At 27.8% G+C, this 21,834-nt stretch overlaps 1 protein-coding gene across 1 annotated transcript; it reads right to left on the minus strand.

The window, feature by feature from the left end:
* Nucleotides 1-10,905: 10,905 nt before the first annotated feature.
* On the minus strand, nt 10,906-20,564 carry LOC132926175 (protein tramtrack, alpha isoform-like). Its single transcript, XM_060990514.1, has 4 exons — nt 19,175-20,564; nt 13,121-13,922; nt 12,925-12,981; nt 10,906-12,840 (listed from the first exon to the last, which is right to left on the minus strand). Exons 1-4 carry the CDS (start codon nt 19,358-19,360, stop codon nt 12,599-12,601), a joined length of 1,287 nt encoding a protein of 428 aa, XP_060846497.1. The 5' UTR covers nt 19,361-20,564; the 3' UTR covers nt 10,906-12,598.
* Between the last annotated feature and the right edge of the window lie 1,270 nt (nt 20,565-21,834).

Below are 21,834 nucleotides of genomic sequence, written 5' to 3' on the forward strand. Positions count from 1 at the left end.
TAAGAAAATTTAAACAGTTTAAAATTAGAGACTTTGGTCGATCCACAGATTTGGATACCATGAGGCATAAATCATCGCAGGATGAACATTAGTTGTAAAAAAAAAATGTTATTATTGAGTGAGATGTTGGAGCGAAGAAAGAGTCTTAAACTAAAAAGTTTTAATTTTAGGGAAATTTCTTTTTTTTTCTAATATGAGTTTTCCAACCTAGGCCTTTATTGAGATAAACGCCTAACTATTTAACTGAGCCGACAATGGGAATTATTTTATTATCGATATTAGTGGAGGACTGGCTAGGGCACAACATATTTTTGTGAACAATAATTTCGTGCTGCCATCTAGTTTTTGGTTTGAAGACATGCAGATTTTTATATTAAAAAATTACATTATCTTCATTTATAGATGGCGTACAAAACACGTTATGATAAACAATATAACTGGTCACTTTATTTTGTACTTATGCTGTATAATTTATTTATTACGCAATACGCACGTATAATAATGAAATAATTGTATGAAATCTTTATATTCTCTGGATATATAAAATTACAATATAGTGACGTTTAAAAATCACAATAATGAATGTAGAAATCAAAAGTCTTTATTTGTCATTAATAATAATTAATGACAAGCCATTAAAGATATATGAGTAATGTATTTTAAGAATATTGTAATAAACGTAGTAATATGAAGGTTTAATATCATAAGCTTCAATTTAATTAATTTTAAAGACCATTTTAATTAAAAATAGATCTATATACTATTTTATAATTGTTGATTGATAATAAGACGTCGTATTAAGTACAATAACAACATAATGTCGTCCTTAACGTCCAAAACAAATAGGTTGTAATTGAAAAAAATTAATTTAATTTTTAATTCGTACTTATATATAATAATCCAAAGTAAATATAGATGCGAATGTATGGAAATACATTATACGCAATATTGTAATAGGCGATATATTGTCATTAAAAATTAAAATAATTAAAGTAACTATAATGGCTTAATAGTTAATTATGTAATTAACCGCCGTTACATATCTATTATTTTGATTAACTTGTTTTATATTTTGTCGTTAATTTTTATTATCATTGTTACACGTAATTATTACTATTATATCATTTTTTTTATTATTATTAAATTTAATATTAATATAATTCAACGAAACCCGAACGCTATTCAAAATCAAATGTTTATGGTTAACATAACTTCTATTATGAAAACGAGTGAAATAAAATTGATATAAAATTATAATAAACTTAAACCTAATTATTATATGCAATCAATCACAAAAACTAATATCAATTTCATACTACGCAATGACTTCTGTTCAAATTTTTAAATATATGCAAATACGTATGTGTGTTTTCAGAAACCAATTAACAAAATATATTTAAATAATACACGTAATTAATATAACTAATTAAATTTTAAAAATATATATTTTAATTTTAAAATTGTATATGTTACATGTGAATATTATACTTCGTCCATGGCGACGGCATATTATTATGTTATTACTTATTTAGTTATTTATAATGTCGTTTCTTTAGTTTTTGCAATTTAGATTCAACAAATAATAAATGGCGTAGGTAATAGGTATATTAATACTATATATGTCCATAATTACCTAAGTTTAAGTATTATAGACACTTATGGTCGTTTAATATTTTTGAACTTAAACATTTGCTTAGTCGATATTTAAGCAAACCACTCATAAATAATAGCAATAGTAATTATTTAAAATAACCAAACACAATATATGGGATGGAACTCTTTCGGGACAAAATATACCTTTCCTTTTTCAACCGGTGTACATTTTCAGGCTTTCTGTAAAAAAAATTTTAAAAATTTTCAGCACACACTATTTTGGTCACAAAAGTAAAATTATATAACTAATTTATCATCAAAATGATATCTACGATTTTGAATCCAAACATTTATCGTTTGATATAAGATTATCATCTCCTCATAAAATATTATACCTGCATATTATGATACATAGAGGATTTTCTGTTGTTTGTTGATATTGTCATTTAGGTATTTGTATACTACGGGTTGTGTAATATGTGTGTGCGTAGGTACTCGTATTAAAAATTCACTGGCATTTATTTTAATAATTTATTGTAAGTACTTATAATAAGCATATAAATTTAAAATTTATTTTTAATTTATTTTGCATCTTTTTAATGATGAAGTAATTTTACATAAGTAACCAAAATAGTGCACTGGCTAAAAAAAGGTTATTATAGAATAACCGAAAAATTACATTGGTCGAAAATAGAAAGGTAGAAAAAGAGAAATGGTTCCGTCCCAACATATAGGACCAACGGGCCACGGCCTATAATATTATTATAAATTATAAAATACAAAATAATAGTGGCCTTAAATTGCCTACCTAACGCGCCGTTCGTTAATATGTAATACTTTGTCATAAATACCGGTCATTTGGTAAGTGTCATACTATAACACCTCAAATACCTCTAGGCTTCAGACCCACTTACGTATTTATTTTGACAACTGATTTAGATATGTAAGTATAATGAATGCCAAAGATGGACATTATAGCTATAACTTTTATGTTTGACTTTTTTATTAATAACTCAACTAGTTTATTTATATTGTAATAACTTTTCCAAATGGTTTAAAAACAAAAATTAATCTGTTAAATTTAAATTTAAAATTATTTTAATATTTTTTACTTATTCACGCCATATAAATGGTTTTAAATGCAATAAATAATTTCATCGTGTTTTCTTATAACACAACAATAGATAAAAAATACTACATGATAATGTTATCTAAAGGTAAAATTGGAATTAAAAGAATTTTACTAGATAAAACAAAAAAAAAATGTCATCTGGTGTCTCGGGTAATACCTATAAAATAAAATATTCTAAAAATATAAAATTGATAAAAAATAACCCACGTAGAAAATATGAGTGAATTTTAATGATTATCATAAAGTCGATCACTTATCATTATTTACAACTATTTTAATAAAACAATTTTAGTCAATAATTTGTATCCGTCATATTATATAGACTATTAATAAATTTTGATATTTTTCAGATTTTAATTTCAGCCGTCCCGTAACAATAAAGACTTTTAAATAATTATCGAACTACACTAGTTACAGTACTACCCAGTATATATGACAGAAATGAATCAATGAACTAAAATAAACAGTGTTAGCATTCTATTTTTATTTTTATTTTCAATGCCTGAAATAATATTTTATTAATATAATAATACAATTTTATCAATATTTACATCATTGTAATATCAGTTTCGTTAACGGTATTTAATATCGACAATACTAAGTACTGACTGTATGTTGTGTTTTTGTCGAATAAACTAGGAACATAAAAATTTAGACGTGTTACTTGCCAATGTACTGATTGACGAATAAGTGATAATAATTCTGATAACTAACTTTTATTAAATCATCATGCATCAATAATCATAATCAATCATATTATGCATCTGGATTGATTTATATAATATAATTTATTTGTTATACATTACCTCTTTGACTCTTTCACACATCATTGAGTTTTGAAATAAAATGTTTATAAAAACAAAAATTTTAAAATACAATAATTATTCACAATTATATTTATGTTTACGAATAAAAATGATCCCTTCCTTTTATCACCTGTCCTGTGCATATAATGATAATGTTAAAAAAAAATGTTAAATCAAAATAGATTAGAAAATACAATATCGTTATAATAAACTTAAACTATATATCTAGTAGGTAACAAATGTTTTTATCATTTTCTATTAGTACTTACACAATGTACATGACTTCAAGTAGCCAACAATCATAATAACGCATTCTAATACTTATTACACTCCTATATGAATTCTTACTAATAACTATTTTAACAATAGTTTTTGATTGTTTTTATTTCAACTAATTATTTTTGCATCCATCAACACAAACGTTTAGCTGTCTACGTTACTTTAAGATAATATAATAATTAATTATTATTAAGACTATACAAATTAAAAAGAGTATTTTTTATGACGTGATTAGGTTCGATCATACCGTTCTATCGGAAAAGGGGATTTTTCCTGAAAATATAAAAACGTTATTAATATATTTTGTTGAAATTATAACTAATTTGCAAGATTTAAAATACTAACTATACTAGACCCGATGCTTATCAACCACCATATTATGGTGATCGTGACGAATATCAGCTGATTATTTTACATTTTTTAGTAAAACAAATTTATATTTATCGGTATGCCAGAAAGCTGTTTAATTCGGCCACACGCTCAACATAGGAAATACACGTTTAATATAACCAAATGTGTTCTGTTACCTTTAATTATTTAGAGTGAATTGACCTATTATAAAAGTTAAAGCGAAGAATTTAATTTAGAACAACTTGTAAGGTATATTATTAATATTTTGATTATATCGTATGTGACGTACAACACGTAAGGTGACAATAGTATGGCACGGATACATCAAAATTGTATACAAATAAACAATCTACACTTTTTTTCCCGTGACGTGATAACATATATACATATGATATAGCACGCGCGCTCACGTGACGTGACAATATAGACTGTTCCCGGTTTAAAACATTTAAGATTTTTTTTTGTTTTTGTAAATGATAACGTATATAAATTAAAAATTTGAACAAGTAATTTTCAAATTATTAAACTTTGTGTACCTACAAATTCGAAAAAATGCATTATTATAAAGATTAAAACGGAGATTATAGCGTGCTTGCTAAATCCTGTGACATGTATTATTATTACACGTGCACATTTTTTTATGCAGTTATTTTTAATATTGTATAAATATTTAGTTATTTTACACATTGTATATATGTATGTATTACTATGCATTTTTTTATCATATACGATGAATCTCGTACCATGTAATAGTCTATCCGTGACGCCGTACTATCATATTTTTATGATACCTAGTATGTACATTGTACAACCTACTTAATGATTTTAAAAATTAATTGATATTGAAAAAATGAACCAAATAGAATTACATACTTCACAACACCTGTACAATGAAAGTGGTCTTGGATAAAGCATAAGCACGTTTTACAATTTTTTTTTTTCATTAAAAAAAAACATAATAGCGAATCCATGACGCTGTACTATTATATTTTTTTATGATACGTAATGTTTTAAAAATTAATGGATACTAGCAAAATGAACCGAGTAAAAATAAAATATAAGAAACTAATTAATCAAACTTATTGGAGTAATAGTACTTTCAATAAATTACTATGATTTTCATTTCATATAATTTATCAATTACTCACATAGTTATGAAAAATAATTTATCATATGAAATAAAAGAAAATTATTCGTCGTTATATACATAATCATTTATGCCTAAACGAAAGACAATGTAAATTACAATTTTTAATGTTAGATAAAGTTATAAATTATATCAATAAGAATTAATTTATCATACAAAAATAACTAAAGTATTAGTGATTTAACAACTCTTAAATTTATTGTACGATCCTTAACAATTATCAAAATTTTAAAAACATTAGACTTTCAAAATATATGAATTAGATGTTTGTTGATATTCGCAACAATGTATTAAGGATTGCAATGTTATTATATACTAAAAGATGATCGGTTATTTACCAAACATATTAACCAAATATTATGTTTTACCTCGTAACTATCCTACTTTTATGCATATTAAATATTAATATATTTTGTTCATAAAAACGAAAAGTTATTGAATATTAGCCATATTTTTAGATTATGTATTATTATCCTACATCGTTTATAATTATTTGAATTTTATATATGTTTTAAGAGGCCACCACACCAACATTCATTTTCTCTGTCTATCTCTCATATAATATAGGAACAAATATATTCCATATTTCCACGATTGCGACTCATTGGTTCAGTTTAAGGCAAAGGCACCTATTATATATTTTATAAAGAAGAATATTTGTTGTGCATTGATCAGTAAGATTTTTAATATTTACATTTTTTTAATAAAATTATTAATGGTTAAAAATAATGAAAATAATTTTAAATTAAAACATGTTTATATTTATAAAAAATGTAAATATTAAAAATCTAACTGGTTAATACACAGGAATTATCTACTTTGTAAAATATATAATAATTATCTTTGTCCTAAACTGAACTAGAGAGTCATATAATCACAAAAATACGGAATATCTTTGTTCTTATATTATGTGGGAGACAGACAGAAAAAACAATTGTTGGTGTAGCGGCCCAATTAACAAATAACAATAATATACTACATACCTATTAATTGGACGAGTTAAGTATAAATTATTAGAATCAGAGAAGGATGTGAATAAAATCATCTGACATCGTACAGCAATTAAAATGTGTACCGTCTATTGATCAAATCATCGTAGATATGACAGTGAAAGATCGTATATATCTAACTTTTATACATTTCTTCGAGCATTGATTAAATTATATTTTATTAAAAATCTATGATTTTATACCTCGAGCAATTAATTAGACTATATATAAGAAATGTTATTATAAATCATTGTTTTCCAAACCAATAAGTGTATTTATTTTTGAACTATTTACTATATAGTAATTTTGTATATGTTTTATACTGCAATATTATCTTGAATAATTTCTACGAAAACTAATAGATTAAAATATTCAGAAAATAATTTTAAGTATTGAATAAAAATATTTTATATTTTTTTTTAATTATCTTTATTAGGTATTTATAAAATCGCTTAACAATATTGTAAAATCTGCCTACGTGTATATTGTACGCATAAAATCAAAAACTAACAGTAAAGTTCTGAAAAATGGTGCAAAGCATTCTTGCTATTAAATAAAATATATCATCTCGGAAGAAAATCACCCTATATAATATATTATTATACGTTCACATTGATTTATTATTTAATTATTTGACACGTTATATTAAATTGTATTATTATGAATTTTTTATTATATATATATTATACAAGAATAAGACTCTCCGAACATGTAACATAATAGCCTATCCATGACGCCGTACTATCACATTTTTAAAATATTTATTTAGACTATTTGGTACTTAGTAGTTTGTGGTATCTACTGTTTTTAAAAATGAATTTATACTAGAACATTAAATCAAAATATAGAATATAACATATCTTCAACACCTACAGCGTGAAAATGGTTTTGGATAAAATAGAAACCCGTTTCACCGTTTTTTTTTTCAATTAAAAAAAGACAAACCACTGATGAATTGTCAATATGCGCACTTATTTTTATTATTACTATTTCTATGCGTCAGTCAGCAGATAAGTAATTTGAATTAAAATATATATGCTGCGTGTGATATTTAAAACTAATTAAGTAATATTATACTATTGAGTTAGTATCAGGTCATTATTATTTCCTATTATAATACCACACTAAGATTAAGCAAATAACATACTTTAGCTCTTTTTTTAAACATATACTTAATATTTTAAATTCACCAATTTTGAGTTGTCAACATAGCAAATTTATTTTCATTAGAAACAAAAGATTTTTGTGTTTTTAACTTTAATATTATAGCGAATTTACCTTTTATCAAACTTACAAATAAAAACATTATTTTTTAACTCTCGTCGGTTTCTACGATATTTTAATTTTTAAGCAATTATAATTTATGGACATTTTTATATTTTAGTTTTACACATATTTTCATTAATCGCTTATAAATTAAAATATCGTAAAATACCTCAAATAACAGATAATGGTCTTACCTGTAATGAGATTGATAATAGATCAATCCGCTTTAATATTAAAGTCAGAAACACAAAATCGACTGAAAGCAAATTTGATGTGTTGTACGTTTTTTAAGCCGGAAATAACACTTGCGGGTGTAGCATCCTCTTTAATAATTAATTTCTACTCGAAGTGCAAATTCATTAAAAACATAGGCGTGCGCACAGGGGGTTCCGGGTGTGCCTGGGCACCCCCACCGACTTGTAATTGGGGCCCTAAAATTTAAGTCCTATAGCATATATATGGGTCCGTATTTTAACTAATGTTACTAGAATAAAATTATAAAAATGATATTTTTTCTAAAATATGTTGTAAAAAAGTTATGTTTTGAGATAAAAAAAATAATACAACTTAAAATATTTTAAATTTGCATGGTAAAACTTATTATGATTATAACAGCTAGATGTTAAGTACAAAACAATAATTGACTACAAAAGTAAAAATAATAAATAAAATATATTGCAATTATCTTGAAAATAGATTTTAGATCCAACTATCTAATGAAATATTATATAACTTGGTACTAGTAATACTAATGATTAATATGTATTACGTGATATAATTTAAGTAATGTTTATTCAGTCATTATAATTTATTAAAATATGTACATGTCTTGTTAAAAGAGGGCACAAATTCAGAAAAGGGCCCGAAAAAATTGTAAGTACCCCCCGAAATTCAGGTCTGCGCACGCCTATGATTAAAAATTAATATATTTTCATCTATAGCCTATAGGTATATGTAAGAATGGTACCTAATTTCAAATACATTATACATATATCAATAACGGTAATTAATAATAATGGATAAATATAAAAATGTTATAGTTTTACATAATAAAAAACCGAAACCATATGACCAATATTATCGATACGAACAAAAAATATAAATAAATAACGTAAATATTAGGACGCCAGGAAATAGAGCAAAAATGTAAAAAATCACATTTTTTTTTATTATTTCCGTTATTTACACCGGCGGATTGCATAGCAAATAATGTTTAGCTTTCTCTATTGATTCTATTTTATTTCTCGTGAACTTCATAAGAAAATGCAAATCCTTGATCATATTATACTATTATAATGGTTATTACTCATTTATCGAAAACAATTTAAAAATACACATCGATTTGTCAACAGAAAATGAAATATTTTTGCAGTTTATATTTGTACATTGTACATCAGTATTATTGTCACATCTGTCAACAACTTATATATTATTGTTTATTAAATACTACTGACTCAGTCCACAGGCATTATTGTGTATTTTTATTTTTATTGATCGCCAATTAAAACATAACATCCTAATTAATAATTACAATATTATTTTAGTATATTACCTACCTATACAGCATGCCTTCACTTGTGGCAGGATACCTATCTAATAGTTTCAGTGTGTACTACATGACTACATTAATACATTTTACACGAAACAAAGGGTGGACGATAATATGTTTACTTATAAATTATAACTCATTACCGTTACCGTCAATATGTATTTATATTATTATGGATAAAATATGTTTTCGATTTTTTCTGGCATGTTTATCTCACACTGTTAATTAATTTTCGATACACACTGGGTTTATTATTGTTTTTTAAAAAAGACAGTACTACTTACCTGTCTCTATTACAATGTATATTTCACAGCAAACTGAGCATTATTTTCAAACCACAAAAATCTGCCGTCTCTCGAACATCAACCACTCTTTGCAATATCTATTCCAAGAAATCTCACTACATAGAAGGCTGTAAAGAAATTGGCCAATAGGCGCCTTAAACCAATAATAATTGTGTTACCAATTAATTTTTGTAAACAATATAACCAAGGTAGTTTCGTCTCAGTCTAATCTACCGCAGTCCATGTACCTACAATTTTACTTTTCACATTTATGTTTAAATTAATTATAATATTATACGCAAATTACAAAAATAAGTATATATTATACCGTATATGTGCCGAAATGAGCATATCATGAGAATTGCAACCGCGGTAGATTAATCTACCGTGATTACAACTATGATTGTTTAAGAAATAAAAATATAGTTACCCTTACGTTTGGCGATGCTTTCATAGCGAAACGACGAATTATAAATCGCTTGTTTTTAAATAACACTGCGTGTATTTAAATGGCGAAAATGGAAGCATATTTATAATATTACGATTGCGCCATTAAATTTCTCCGACATCAACTAGAGTATCGAAAATAAATGACGACAAAAAATTTCGAATCAAAAACAGCGTATTTTACACAAATTATTATTATTACAATACCTACAAGAATCGTTCCGTTTTCTTTGTCAAGCAAGTTGGCGGTTCTCTGGTCTATGAGCAACAATTGGAACCCCTTTTTAATATTGATATTGATACTGCATGTAAATAAAAAAAAATGTAACGGAATTATATTTGTTCTTGATGGGACCCCCCTCTTAACACACATACAACTAAACAAAATACCGGGATACGACCGTCGACTATAGTAACTGTTGTAGGCAAGTATAAACGTGTCTAGTAAAGCTCTACGGGAAATTGTCGAAAACTTAAAATCAAACAGACTGATACTTTATCGTGCAATAGTATATATTAACTATTATGTTTAGCAACGGATTAAGGGGAATAGGTACCGAGACAATAGATCCTTGTGCATATTTTTTCGTTTGTATTCGCACGTGTAACCTCCTCTATTAATTTATCATCGACAGTCGTACGACTATTGTTTTGTTTTTTTATTTTTATTTTTTACGCCTTAAAAATTTCAAATCGTAAATGACCTGCAAACCGTGAACAATTGCGATTCGTTTCGGTCAGCAAAAAATACGTGGCCAACACAAGCTTGCATAGCTTTCCTCGTTTCAGATACGCTTAAGTCTCGAGTGAAATCATAAATACATCGCAAAACCGTATAAATTGATAATATATTATTATTATTATACCGGTTGTACCGCACACACGCTCGTCGACTGCTTTTCAATATATTCATAACTAGACCAACAATATTAATGTAATCGTGTGACTAGTTGATTATTTTGAATTTCATTTTATCAAAATTATCATCGTGGAAAACGATTTGAAACGTTTTATTTTTTTTTCGCTATTAGGACATTAAGATACAAAAATAATCATCCACAGTTTCATAGGTATTTTTACAAGTTTATTTTATAGAAAAATCAAATAAGTAGGTACCTAAAAAAAAAAAAGAATGATAATAGATTCATAAAAAAGCGAATAATATTATAAATCCAACACAATACTTAATAATACAAAAATTAATAGTTAACAAAATTAGTCTTAAGTATAAATCATATAAAATGTATAAAAAAAAAAATAGGGCACTTACCATATTTCTAACCTGTTTACCGTTACAAAAAAATTCATAATATAGACGTATACAAAATAATAAAACGAAATTTTGTTGGTAGTTTGTAAATAATATAAATCAAGGAAAATGCCCATTATTAACACAAAAATACAATAATAAACATTGTACATGGTCAGATCGATCTAAATCAGTCAGATGAAGTATATATTTAAATACATATATTATATATATACATATATATAACATAAAATTATTGTCATGGAAAAATAGTGATTTTTTTTAAGTAAATCTAGTGGTGCATAAGATGAAGACCCGTAGCGATTAAACAGTCGATATGTAATATTCAAAATCCTAAGACTTGATTTCGTGAGCAAATTCATAAAACATGAATCACCTACACTCTTATTGTACTATTTTTATCATTTTCCCAACAGTGTGGAATTCGTTTAACAATATTTCGTTCCGACATATTACAAAATATGGTAGTTAACTGACAACTAATTTTAACCATCATATAAAAATACAAACCTAACATATAACAAAGCACATGTAAAAAAAATTTTACAAAAAATAAAACATGTACACCTGAAAATACAACAAACATTTGGAAGACACTAGTTGTACATACATTTTTAAAAACGAGAGTATAATTTGAATGCTGTAGTTTAAGTAAAAATTCAATAATCACATGTTCATAAGGCACTTTGGAAGCTCACAGTGAGGTATATCCGTAAAAAATATATAATAAAACATTGATACAAAAAGAAAAAAATATTTTATCACATAGCGTTAAACAATTCATGAGCTTTGAAATTCGTAATTATATAATAATAATAAATTCGCTTAAGTACTAAATCTTATAAAAATAATTAATACTAGAGAATAAACTTATATGTAAGTTTAAATGATTAACATTTATCATTTAGTTTAATATATATTTTAGGAACAAGTGTAGCGGTTAATCCTTAAATACTGCATACATAATATTAATATTATATAAAATAATACGCACACTGTCCTACAATTACATAAGAAAAAAAATACAACTTAACATAAGACACATGCATATAACATTTTACATAAAAACTCAGTTTCAAAAACATCTGGTCATAATGAGGACAACATTATTCATATAAAATTCCAATGCTTAGGAAACAATATTAAGTCATAGTGCTTTAAAATGTTCTTGGACATTATACAATACACACTGGATAAAATTAATAACTGTAAATATAATAAAATCAATAGAATCAACTCGAATTGATATTGAGCCTTAAAATTATTTGTTCAAACGAGTTAGGAAAATAATTGTTTTATTTCATTCAATAAATTGGAAGCTAATACTGAACCCTGATCAATGAAGTTTCCATGAAATCACAACAATGAGCAAATATGAAGGTTTGTTTAATAATAATAATAAAAAAAAATTAAAAATAAAAAAAAGTTTAGAGAGCCTCAACTACTCAAAACTTTTATATTGGATGTTGTGACGCATCTAGGAACTTACTCTAACGCAGTATGATACTTGCGTATGTGCACCCTAAGATTACCACTCTGTTTGGCGCGATATTCGCAATGAGGACAACGATGAACTGGTTCTTTTCCTCCACATTCAAACACTTCATGACGTTTTAATGTACTCTTCCATCGATATCTCTTACCACAATGCTGACAACTGAATGGATTTGCTTGGGTTGTACGCACATATTTGGAGTTTTGTTCAAAGTTTTTCCACCATAAAGAACCTAAAGAAAGAACTATAATAAATAAACATAATCTATTAACACATAAAATCGACTTATGTCAAATGACAAAGTCGTCATAAATACCTTGATCCTGCATGTTTTGTGGTATGTTCATGCCTCCATACTCAGTAAGTTCCATACCTAGAAAAATAATTTTAAATTTTGATTAATATAAAATATTTAATTAATTATTAGCAGTCAATGAATTAAATTAGATTTTTAATGGTAACAAATCCATATAATAAAAACAATGAGTTTTAATTTAAAAAATGATTTTTACCTTCTTCGGGCCGAAAATTTGTCATGCTGATTTGTGAGGATGATAAGTCTACTTTAACAGTTGTGCTTGTTGTACACATTTCACTATGGACATTATTTTCACTTTCACTAGCTTCTTCTTCTGTATCAGTTTTCTCAAGTTTAATATCACTTATTGAGCCACTAGAAGGCCAGTACTTATCTTCTTTATCTCCAATTACTAAACCATTTACTTCGGGCTTTTTCTCAGAATTTTCCTCATCAGCTTGAACATTTGCTGATTCCACCACAGGTTTAGGAATAACTGGAGGAGATGGTATGTTTGCCTTGCCTTCACCAGCTAAACTGGGTGCAGTGGGATTTGGTGTATTGTTAACATCTAAACTATTGGCATTAGTACGACTTGGATTAACTGGTGAAACAACAAGGCTACTAAAGTTCTTTACTGGTTGTACTAATTTACGTCGTTTTGTATTTGGTATAGTAGGTACAATAGGTGTTGGTGGTGGCAGTGGTGGGGCAGTCATAGATGGATCAAAAGCACCATCAGCAACTTTAGGTGTAACAGACTTTTTTGGCAAGCCAGGTGAAATATTTCTTGTTGCATTTTTTCGAGTATCTAGTTTTCGATCAGATCGGCCACTACTTTCAGTCAGTCCTTTAATTTGCAACGATTCTGCAGCTTTCAGGAATGATCCGAGTTGTTCTTGGGTAATATTTACTTCACCGCGGTACATATAGTCCATCATAGACCGCAATTCTTGATATGTTACATCTTTAAGTATAAGCACCGGATATTTGTCGAAATGTTGATTTAACAGCATCTAAAAGTAAAAAAATAAGAGTAAAAATTAGTTAAAAAGGCTTATAGTAATTATGAAACATTTAATAAATAAATTATATTTCAATTTATAAGTATAACCTAAATTAAGAAAATTGATTAAGACCAGTGTTATATTTAAATTGAAAAGATTTTAAAACAACGAAAAAATGTACCTACAAATCTTTGAGTTAAAATTGAATAATTATACTTCCATAAGCTCGCATGAGTTTAATGTAAAATAAGAAAATACCTTCTATAAGAAAAAAACAATTGTCTGAAGTAATCAAAACAACTACCTACTCATTTCATTCAATGCAATGATAAGACTAATTATTATTTAAAGTAATTTACTTAAAATTAAATGTATAGATAAAATGGACTAGCAATGAGTTATGTGATATTTTTTTATTATAGCCTAGCTCTGTGTCCAACACAGTAGGTAGGCTATTATTAAATAATAATTCACATAGTTTGTTACTGGTATCTCATAAAAGAGGTCAAGTTGACAAAGTGTATCAGACAGCTGTCTGAATAATGTCATACACTCAATAGTCTACCGGAACAAGAAAAAAAAGTATGAGCTAATTTCTCCTCACACATACAGGCTAAACAATATATTATATTCTACACATTTATTGCCTATTGTGTGACATATTATTTTCTTTTTTTATTATATTTATAAATTCCTTAAAAAATTGTGTTTAATAGTATAAGAAAAATCAAACCACTATTTAAGTGTTAAATTTGATTTATTCTATTTATTACATATACATTTAATAAATATATAATAGATCTAAGTGAATTTTTAAAATAAATAATTAAAATACTAAATTAGGTAACGAAATAAACATTAAAAAAAAAAAAATTATCTAGGCCACTTTTTTTGTGATGTACCTTCTATTATAATTGACAGTACACTCAAAGTTGGATGTACCAAATCAGTGAATGGAAAATAGAAAGGCAATAATAAGATGAGGCTAAACACAATTATATAATAGTTTCCAACAAGATTTTCACGGTATTTGTTTAATTTAAATCATTCAGTTGAACTAAAAGTAATTCAACAAAGACCTAAATATGAAATATATTATATTTTAAATGCAAGTTCAAAAATGACATATTTATAATATATAATATACATTTTTTTTAAATCAATACCTAACTTAATATAATAACAAAAAATAAATAAATACATAATCTATTATGTACATAATGTACCTATATAAATTATACCAGAATAAAGATTTGTATTGGTATAAATATATTCACTTGTAATATCTCTATGGATAACAAATTATACACAAATAAGGCAATTCTCAATGATTAATAGGTAATAAGCACTCTCTATTCAGTTAATAAAAAATGTAATAGATTATAACAAATACACAAATTGCATACCTTAAAATAAACAACATAAACACTTTATTCATACATAAACATTAAGACAAATTATTATAATTTTTAACATCAAATATATTTTTTTTTATTCCTTTAAATTTAAAAAAAAAATAAGAAATAAAAGAATAAAATATTATTTTGCTACACATTTAGTTTGTACACAAAGTATTTTAAAATATGATAAATAAGCTAAATATTCCCTTATCTCTGAAATATGCTTTAATAAGCGAAAAATAAACTTTTTCTACGAATTATTTTTTAACAAATTGTCAACATATTTGTCAACCACATCACATTATGTAATAACTTTTTGTACTTACTTGGGTAATGATAAATAATTAAACAAATTATGCAAATTACAATACATTGTTAAATGTATGGTAGAACAAACACAGTAATTTAATTGAAAAATTAGTTAACACTATACCCAACTATTGTACAATATAAAGGTAAAATAAGTTTATGTAAAAAAAAAATACCAATAATTAATATGTTTATGTTGTGTAATACCTACATCTTAAATTTGGAAATTATAATTATATATTATATAAAAAGGTTTGAATTTTGATAATTCTTAATAACAGAGGCAAAACTAATAATGACTGTTTTTAACATATACGAAAAATAATTGATCTAATGATCTTTCGACAATTTATAGTTTGATAAAACAATGTCTGATCAATAATTATTAACAAGGGTTTCAATAAAAAAAAATGAATACAGTATAATTGACAAAACATGATTAAAAGTTTTGAAATTAAATGTTTGTTTTAAATTATAATAAAATTGTTTGATACCCAATAAGTAATAAGTATTAAAACATTTAAAATGCAAAGTATAACTAAAAAATAGAAAAAGGTACCTAAGATTTAAAAATGACTACATTAAAAAAAAAGTATACCTAACAGTTGTTATTTGATTTCTATTTAACCATTGTATTATTACTATTTTTTAATCTTAAAATACATTTAACTAAAACAATAAATTATAAAAATGTTAAATAATCTTTTTGGTGTGGCAATGAAAAAGATAATTGTTTGATTGAATTGTTTTATTCTTTTAAATTAATTATTAAAGTCACATAAATAAGTTTACCTTAATCAGTTTATTTTAATAAAGTTTTATACAAAGAAAATTCAAAAAACATTTATTTGATTATTAGAAAATATAATAACAACAAACTATTTAGAATCCAATGGTTTTCAATTAAATTGATCTATTAAAAAACAATAATAATAATAATAACAATAATTTATTTAATAATGATTAATATTTTTATTTACTCATCAACATTGATATAACCTAAACATTTTTAAAAAAATGTTATTATTATTTTAACTTTACATTTTAATGTGCAATAGAAGACCATTATAAATATGTATCATCAAATGCATTGATACCAAATATTTATTTAAGAAAATTGTATTTTATACATAAAACTATGCAGTGATCTAATTTTTAATTTAAAATCAACAATTGCTTCGTTTTTAAATAATAAATATGATGTCATAACAATCATGAAAAAATAAAATAAATCAAACAATATGGTTAACATCACACATTTATAATTAATTTTATAAAGGAAATTTGCCCAATCCATTTAATGATTATTTAAAAATACTTATATCAAATTAATTCATAGAGCTTGTTTGAAAATCTAATTGAGATAACAAAGGTATTTAATATGTTATTAAGCATAAATGTAGGTAAATAAAAATAAAGCAAGTAGTTTATAGTTATAATTAAAATACTAACACTACTAACAGGTATATGTAATCAACAACTTTAATTTACAAAGACCATTATTATATACAACTTAAAATTTTAGTGTCTAGGTAAAATAATAATAAAATTTATATATATTTAAAATAAAATAAAATAGTATAAAAGTTAAATTCAATTTTTCATTGTACACTCAAGTCCGTACAATATAACTAATTGTTTACTACCTACATTAAATGTAAATAAAATGCATCTTTGATATTATACATTAAATAGGTACTAACACTGGAATGCTTATCCAATTTTAATAGGTACATTAGATATGTGTAACCTAACAGTTTCAACTTTCTGTCGGTTAATATATTAATACCTGTGGTAGAGTATATCAGTGAGGATTATATTATAGTAAACTTGCCATTTACAACTCACACCATAAGTTGTTTATTAATTTAAAATATATTTTCTTTTAACAATAATTTTACTCTAAAATATCAAATACTATGAAATGTTTTATAACACCTATTTATATAAATTAAGACAGGTATTTCTATACAAGGAATTAAGTTAGCTAGTCACCATTACTGTATTGTTGGTAAAAAAGGTGCTATATGATATAATCAATAAGTAAGCAATAAAATAATTTATTCTAGTTTTCAATAGATATAAAATGTATAACAAATTGTCAATAAATTTTGAAAATTTATGTTTAGTTGTTACACATTGAAATTCAACTTGATATGATCATCCTTACATATATACATTTTTAAAACAAGTTTAAGACACATCGAACCAGACTCCCTTACATAACTATACTGCTATGAGTATACCTTAATTCAGAAGATTCTGGCTTTCTACAGCAAATACATAAATTAATAAATCAATAGAGAAATTTTTAAAATATCAGTGTTATTCAAACAATACAAAAGTTATATGAAATTTCTTGTGAAATGTTAATAGATAACATATATATAATACCTATTAATATTTGAATAACCAAAATCTTTATACATTTTCCATCATATAGGTGTTTATAAAATTAGGAACATAAAACAACATATCTATTATTTATGGGTACTGACTAATTTAAAAAAGATCGTTAAGTATTATTTTTTTTATATAATCAAATATAATTTTTAATACTAATAGTTACACTAGCATCTCAATTAAAATTAAAAACAATTTAGTTTGTAGGAGACATCTATTAAAAAGTGAAATAGTATGCTAAATTTAATGTGGTTGATAACCTTTTAAAGATAGCATTCAATAGGACCTATTAACAATTTTTAATGTTCTGATTCATTTTCTATATTATTAATATTATATCAATATAATATGCTTGTATGAATGTATGTTATAATATACCTTTATACATGTGTCTAATATACCAGACAATAGTATTTTTAAGCTAACTTAAATGAAAGGGTAGTTAAATTAATTACTATAAAATAATTTAGTATACATAGTTTTTGTAGATATCCATATAGATACCTATAACATAGATTTTTTTTTAAACTTAATTTAAAGCGTAGTTTAAAGCAATTATAAGCCAAATCTCAATAAACAATCACACAATGAAAAAGTGTGAACACAACTTTTCATATAAATGCTTATACCGCACATTGATAAAGATTTAGGTTAGTTTAATCACAAGAGCCAAAACCAAAATATAAGAAGCCGATTTCAGTCGGTGCAAAAAATAATGTATCAAAAATGTAAATGTCGAATAACTAAAGCATTTGAACAATCGTAACCTATAGTCAAATAAAAATCACATTTTCGATTGATCAATAGCAGATTGGGAAATATCAAAACCACTAAAAAAGTTTTGAGAACAATAGATATCAATTATTAAAACAATAATAAAAACAAGAACAACCGCGACCACGACAACAAAGAAAAAGTTGGAAGTTTCTATGGGGGAAAAATCGATACGTTCTGGCACACTCAACAGGTGCTTCGCGCGGTCAAACAAAAACGCGGAGGCTCAACATATGGGACACGCCACAACGTGGTCGTCGCAAGATTTCGTGGATGACACGACGCAATAAGTCGGGTGGACTACGACGACAACGACACAACCATATAACATAATAATAATATTATATAAAATTACAAACGGTTTACGAGGCTTACCGCGAAATAAGGGCTGCAGGCGGACAGGACGACTTTGTGCGCGTTCATGCACTGTCCCTCGGCGGCCAGGGCGCAGTCCACCAGCGATCCGCTCTCCAACAGGCTATCGAACACCGAAATCAACGTGTTCTGATGGTTGTTCCACCGCAAGCAGAACTGTTGCTGCTGCTGCTGTTGGTGGTCCATGGCGTGACGGGACGTGATGCGCGTTCGGCGGTGGTTATAATGATAGTAATATTATTACTACGACAATAACAATATATATTATAGTCCGGACGCAAAGATGCTGCTGACCGGCTAAAACGTGGACGGTGAATTGCTGTTCTCTTGCCTGACGAAAATGTCTGCGTTACAAAATGCGACGACAACAACGGCGACGAGCAGCCGACGCGAAGACGACCTGTTGTGCGCGTTCGCGTGTGCACAACATATACACACGCACGCACGCACACACACACACACACACACGCACGTACACACGCACTCGCAAGCACACGACCGATAGGCCCGGACGGCTGTGTAAAGTAAACGCGCTGCGGCGGCAGCACCACACGCACTACAAAAAGCGCCGATCGCACAGACACATGAGATCGCGAAAAACTTGTCGGCAGAAAATCCGAACGAAATAGATAGAGAAACGTATGGGGAAAATTTACAGATAAAAAAGAAAAAAATTAAAAATTAAAAAATTCGGTACGTTTGAAAAATACTTGAATAGCTAAACACGATAAGAGGTCGTCTCCGGACTGAATAATTACTATTGGCGTTGCTACGGTGCAGAGGAAGTTTGTGATGATAATAAAACAATATTATGTCGTTAACGATCCACGACGTCGTTACAGATTTCGCGACGGACCGGACGCGCAGAACGAGTCGAACTATGGAGCGCCGCACGGTCGTGTCGGCGACAAAAGCGTCGGATGAGTTATAGCCGGCCGATATGATGGGTAGTGGGTACCTATTGGACGTCCGGCGGTCCCGTTTTCAGCGGTGGCAGCAGCACCGGCGAAAGCAGCGCTGTGGGACAAAGAGAAATTTTCACACTGAAACGCGGCGTAACGAAATTCAAACATACCATCGCATCGGCACTCCGGTGTGGTGTTCGGCACTTCGGTTCGTTCGTCGCGTATATTACCAAAAATATTGTGTGTGCGCGCGCGCGCGCTCGCGGGCCGGGTAGTCTCGGGCCGTGGGAGGGGTAGGACTGGAACGGGGGCGCGGGGAGCCGAGAGAGAAATACACGAAAAATAGAGAGAAAAAACAACAACACAAAAAAAAAACAGAAACGACGGCGCGAAACGCGGACAATAAAGTTTTTTTTCGGCAGTGCCAACTTTGAAAGTTTGCACGGTAATTTAGGACCGGTCGGCGGTCGCTGCACGGAGCGCGGTCGTCTTTGGGCCACCGCGCCGGTTACATGGAGGCTTGTCGGTAGTAACTAAGTTATCACTCTCGCCAAATTGCATATGAAATCATCAAACAACGCTAACGACAGTGTAATGTCGTGTTGTATGATGATTTATCTTTTAATATTATTATTAATGTGTGCTCATACACACGCTCGCACACTCATTATATAAAAAAAAATCATAATTGTTATCAGTCCGCGTGTCAGCACGCGTAAATGAGTTTTTTTTATTAATGAAATGAACAACGGAGGGCAGTGTTAATTAGTGCGGGACCGGGGGGGACGTCGGTGGGGGCGGCGGCTGCGATTACGGATCCGTAAACATGACCGACAATTTATAGTTGTATAGTAATAATAATATCCGAATAATTATTTCTGTTATCCGGTAGGCTGTTCGTACTGTTCACAGCAATAGCTGCTCCTCGCCGACGTGCCGAATTGGTTGAGTCAAAACGTGCTTGCAGTGTGCGCGCCCGAGGGAATGGCAGCATTCGGCGTACCGGTCACACTGCGCGCGACGAACGTTTGGAAAGTTCGACGGCGGCGGCAGCGGCTGTTTGTTTACACAATATATACAACCGCGGAGATTCGAACGCGGGCAAAAAAAAAAAAACAACGAAACAAGGGAAAAAAAAATAAAGAGAGAAATAATATGAATTTTCGACGGCGGCACGGGTTGTTGCCGCCATCGTTTCGGTGGGAGGAGAGAATTCTATTTCACGGAATTACATTGTGATGATCCGTATCGGGTCCGTCCTCACTCCTCATCGCTGCCTCATGGTTCTTTTATTATATTATATATATATTATACACGTTTTATTATTATTTTGCTGAAACGCGTATATAATACAATGCGCTCGAAAAACGGTAATATACTTTAATATTATCGTACTTTGCGTCCTCTCCTCGCACATATTTTATTGGAAAGCTAATGCGCGTGTACTAACCATTTATAACATTATATATGTAGATAGGTACTGTGGATATGTGTGAACGTGTGATTATGTTATGTTTATGATGTCTTGTTTAATATATTATGCACAATATGGTATTTAATAGTAATTCCCGAAAAAACTAGCTCGGCGCTTACGTATATTAATATACGCTTTACACACGTCAATAAATTCATAATACCTAATATATAAATATTATACAATTCGTCGGCCAAATCGTAATATTTTAAATATTTAATGAAAAAAATTATATTACGGCGAAACGTCACGTGTAATGGCATGACGGCAAACCAGCGTAT

The sequence above is a fragment of the Rhopalosiphum padi genome, chromosome 1, assembly GCF_020882245.1.
Source record: "Rhopalosiphum padi isolate XX-2018 chromosome 1, ASM2088224v1, whole genome shotgun sequence".
NCBI lineage: Eukaryota > Metazoa > Arthropoda > Insecta > Hemiptera > Aphididae > Rhopalosiphum > Rhopalosiphum padi.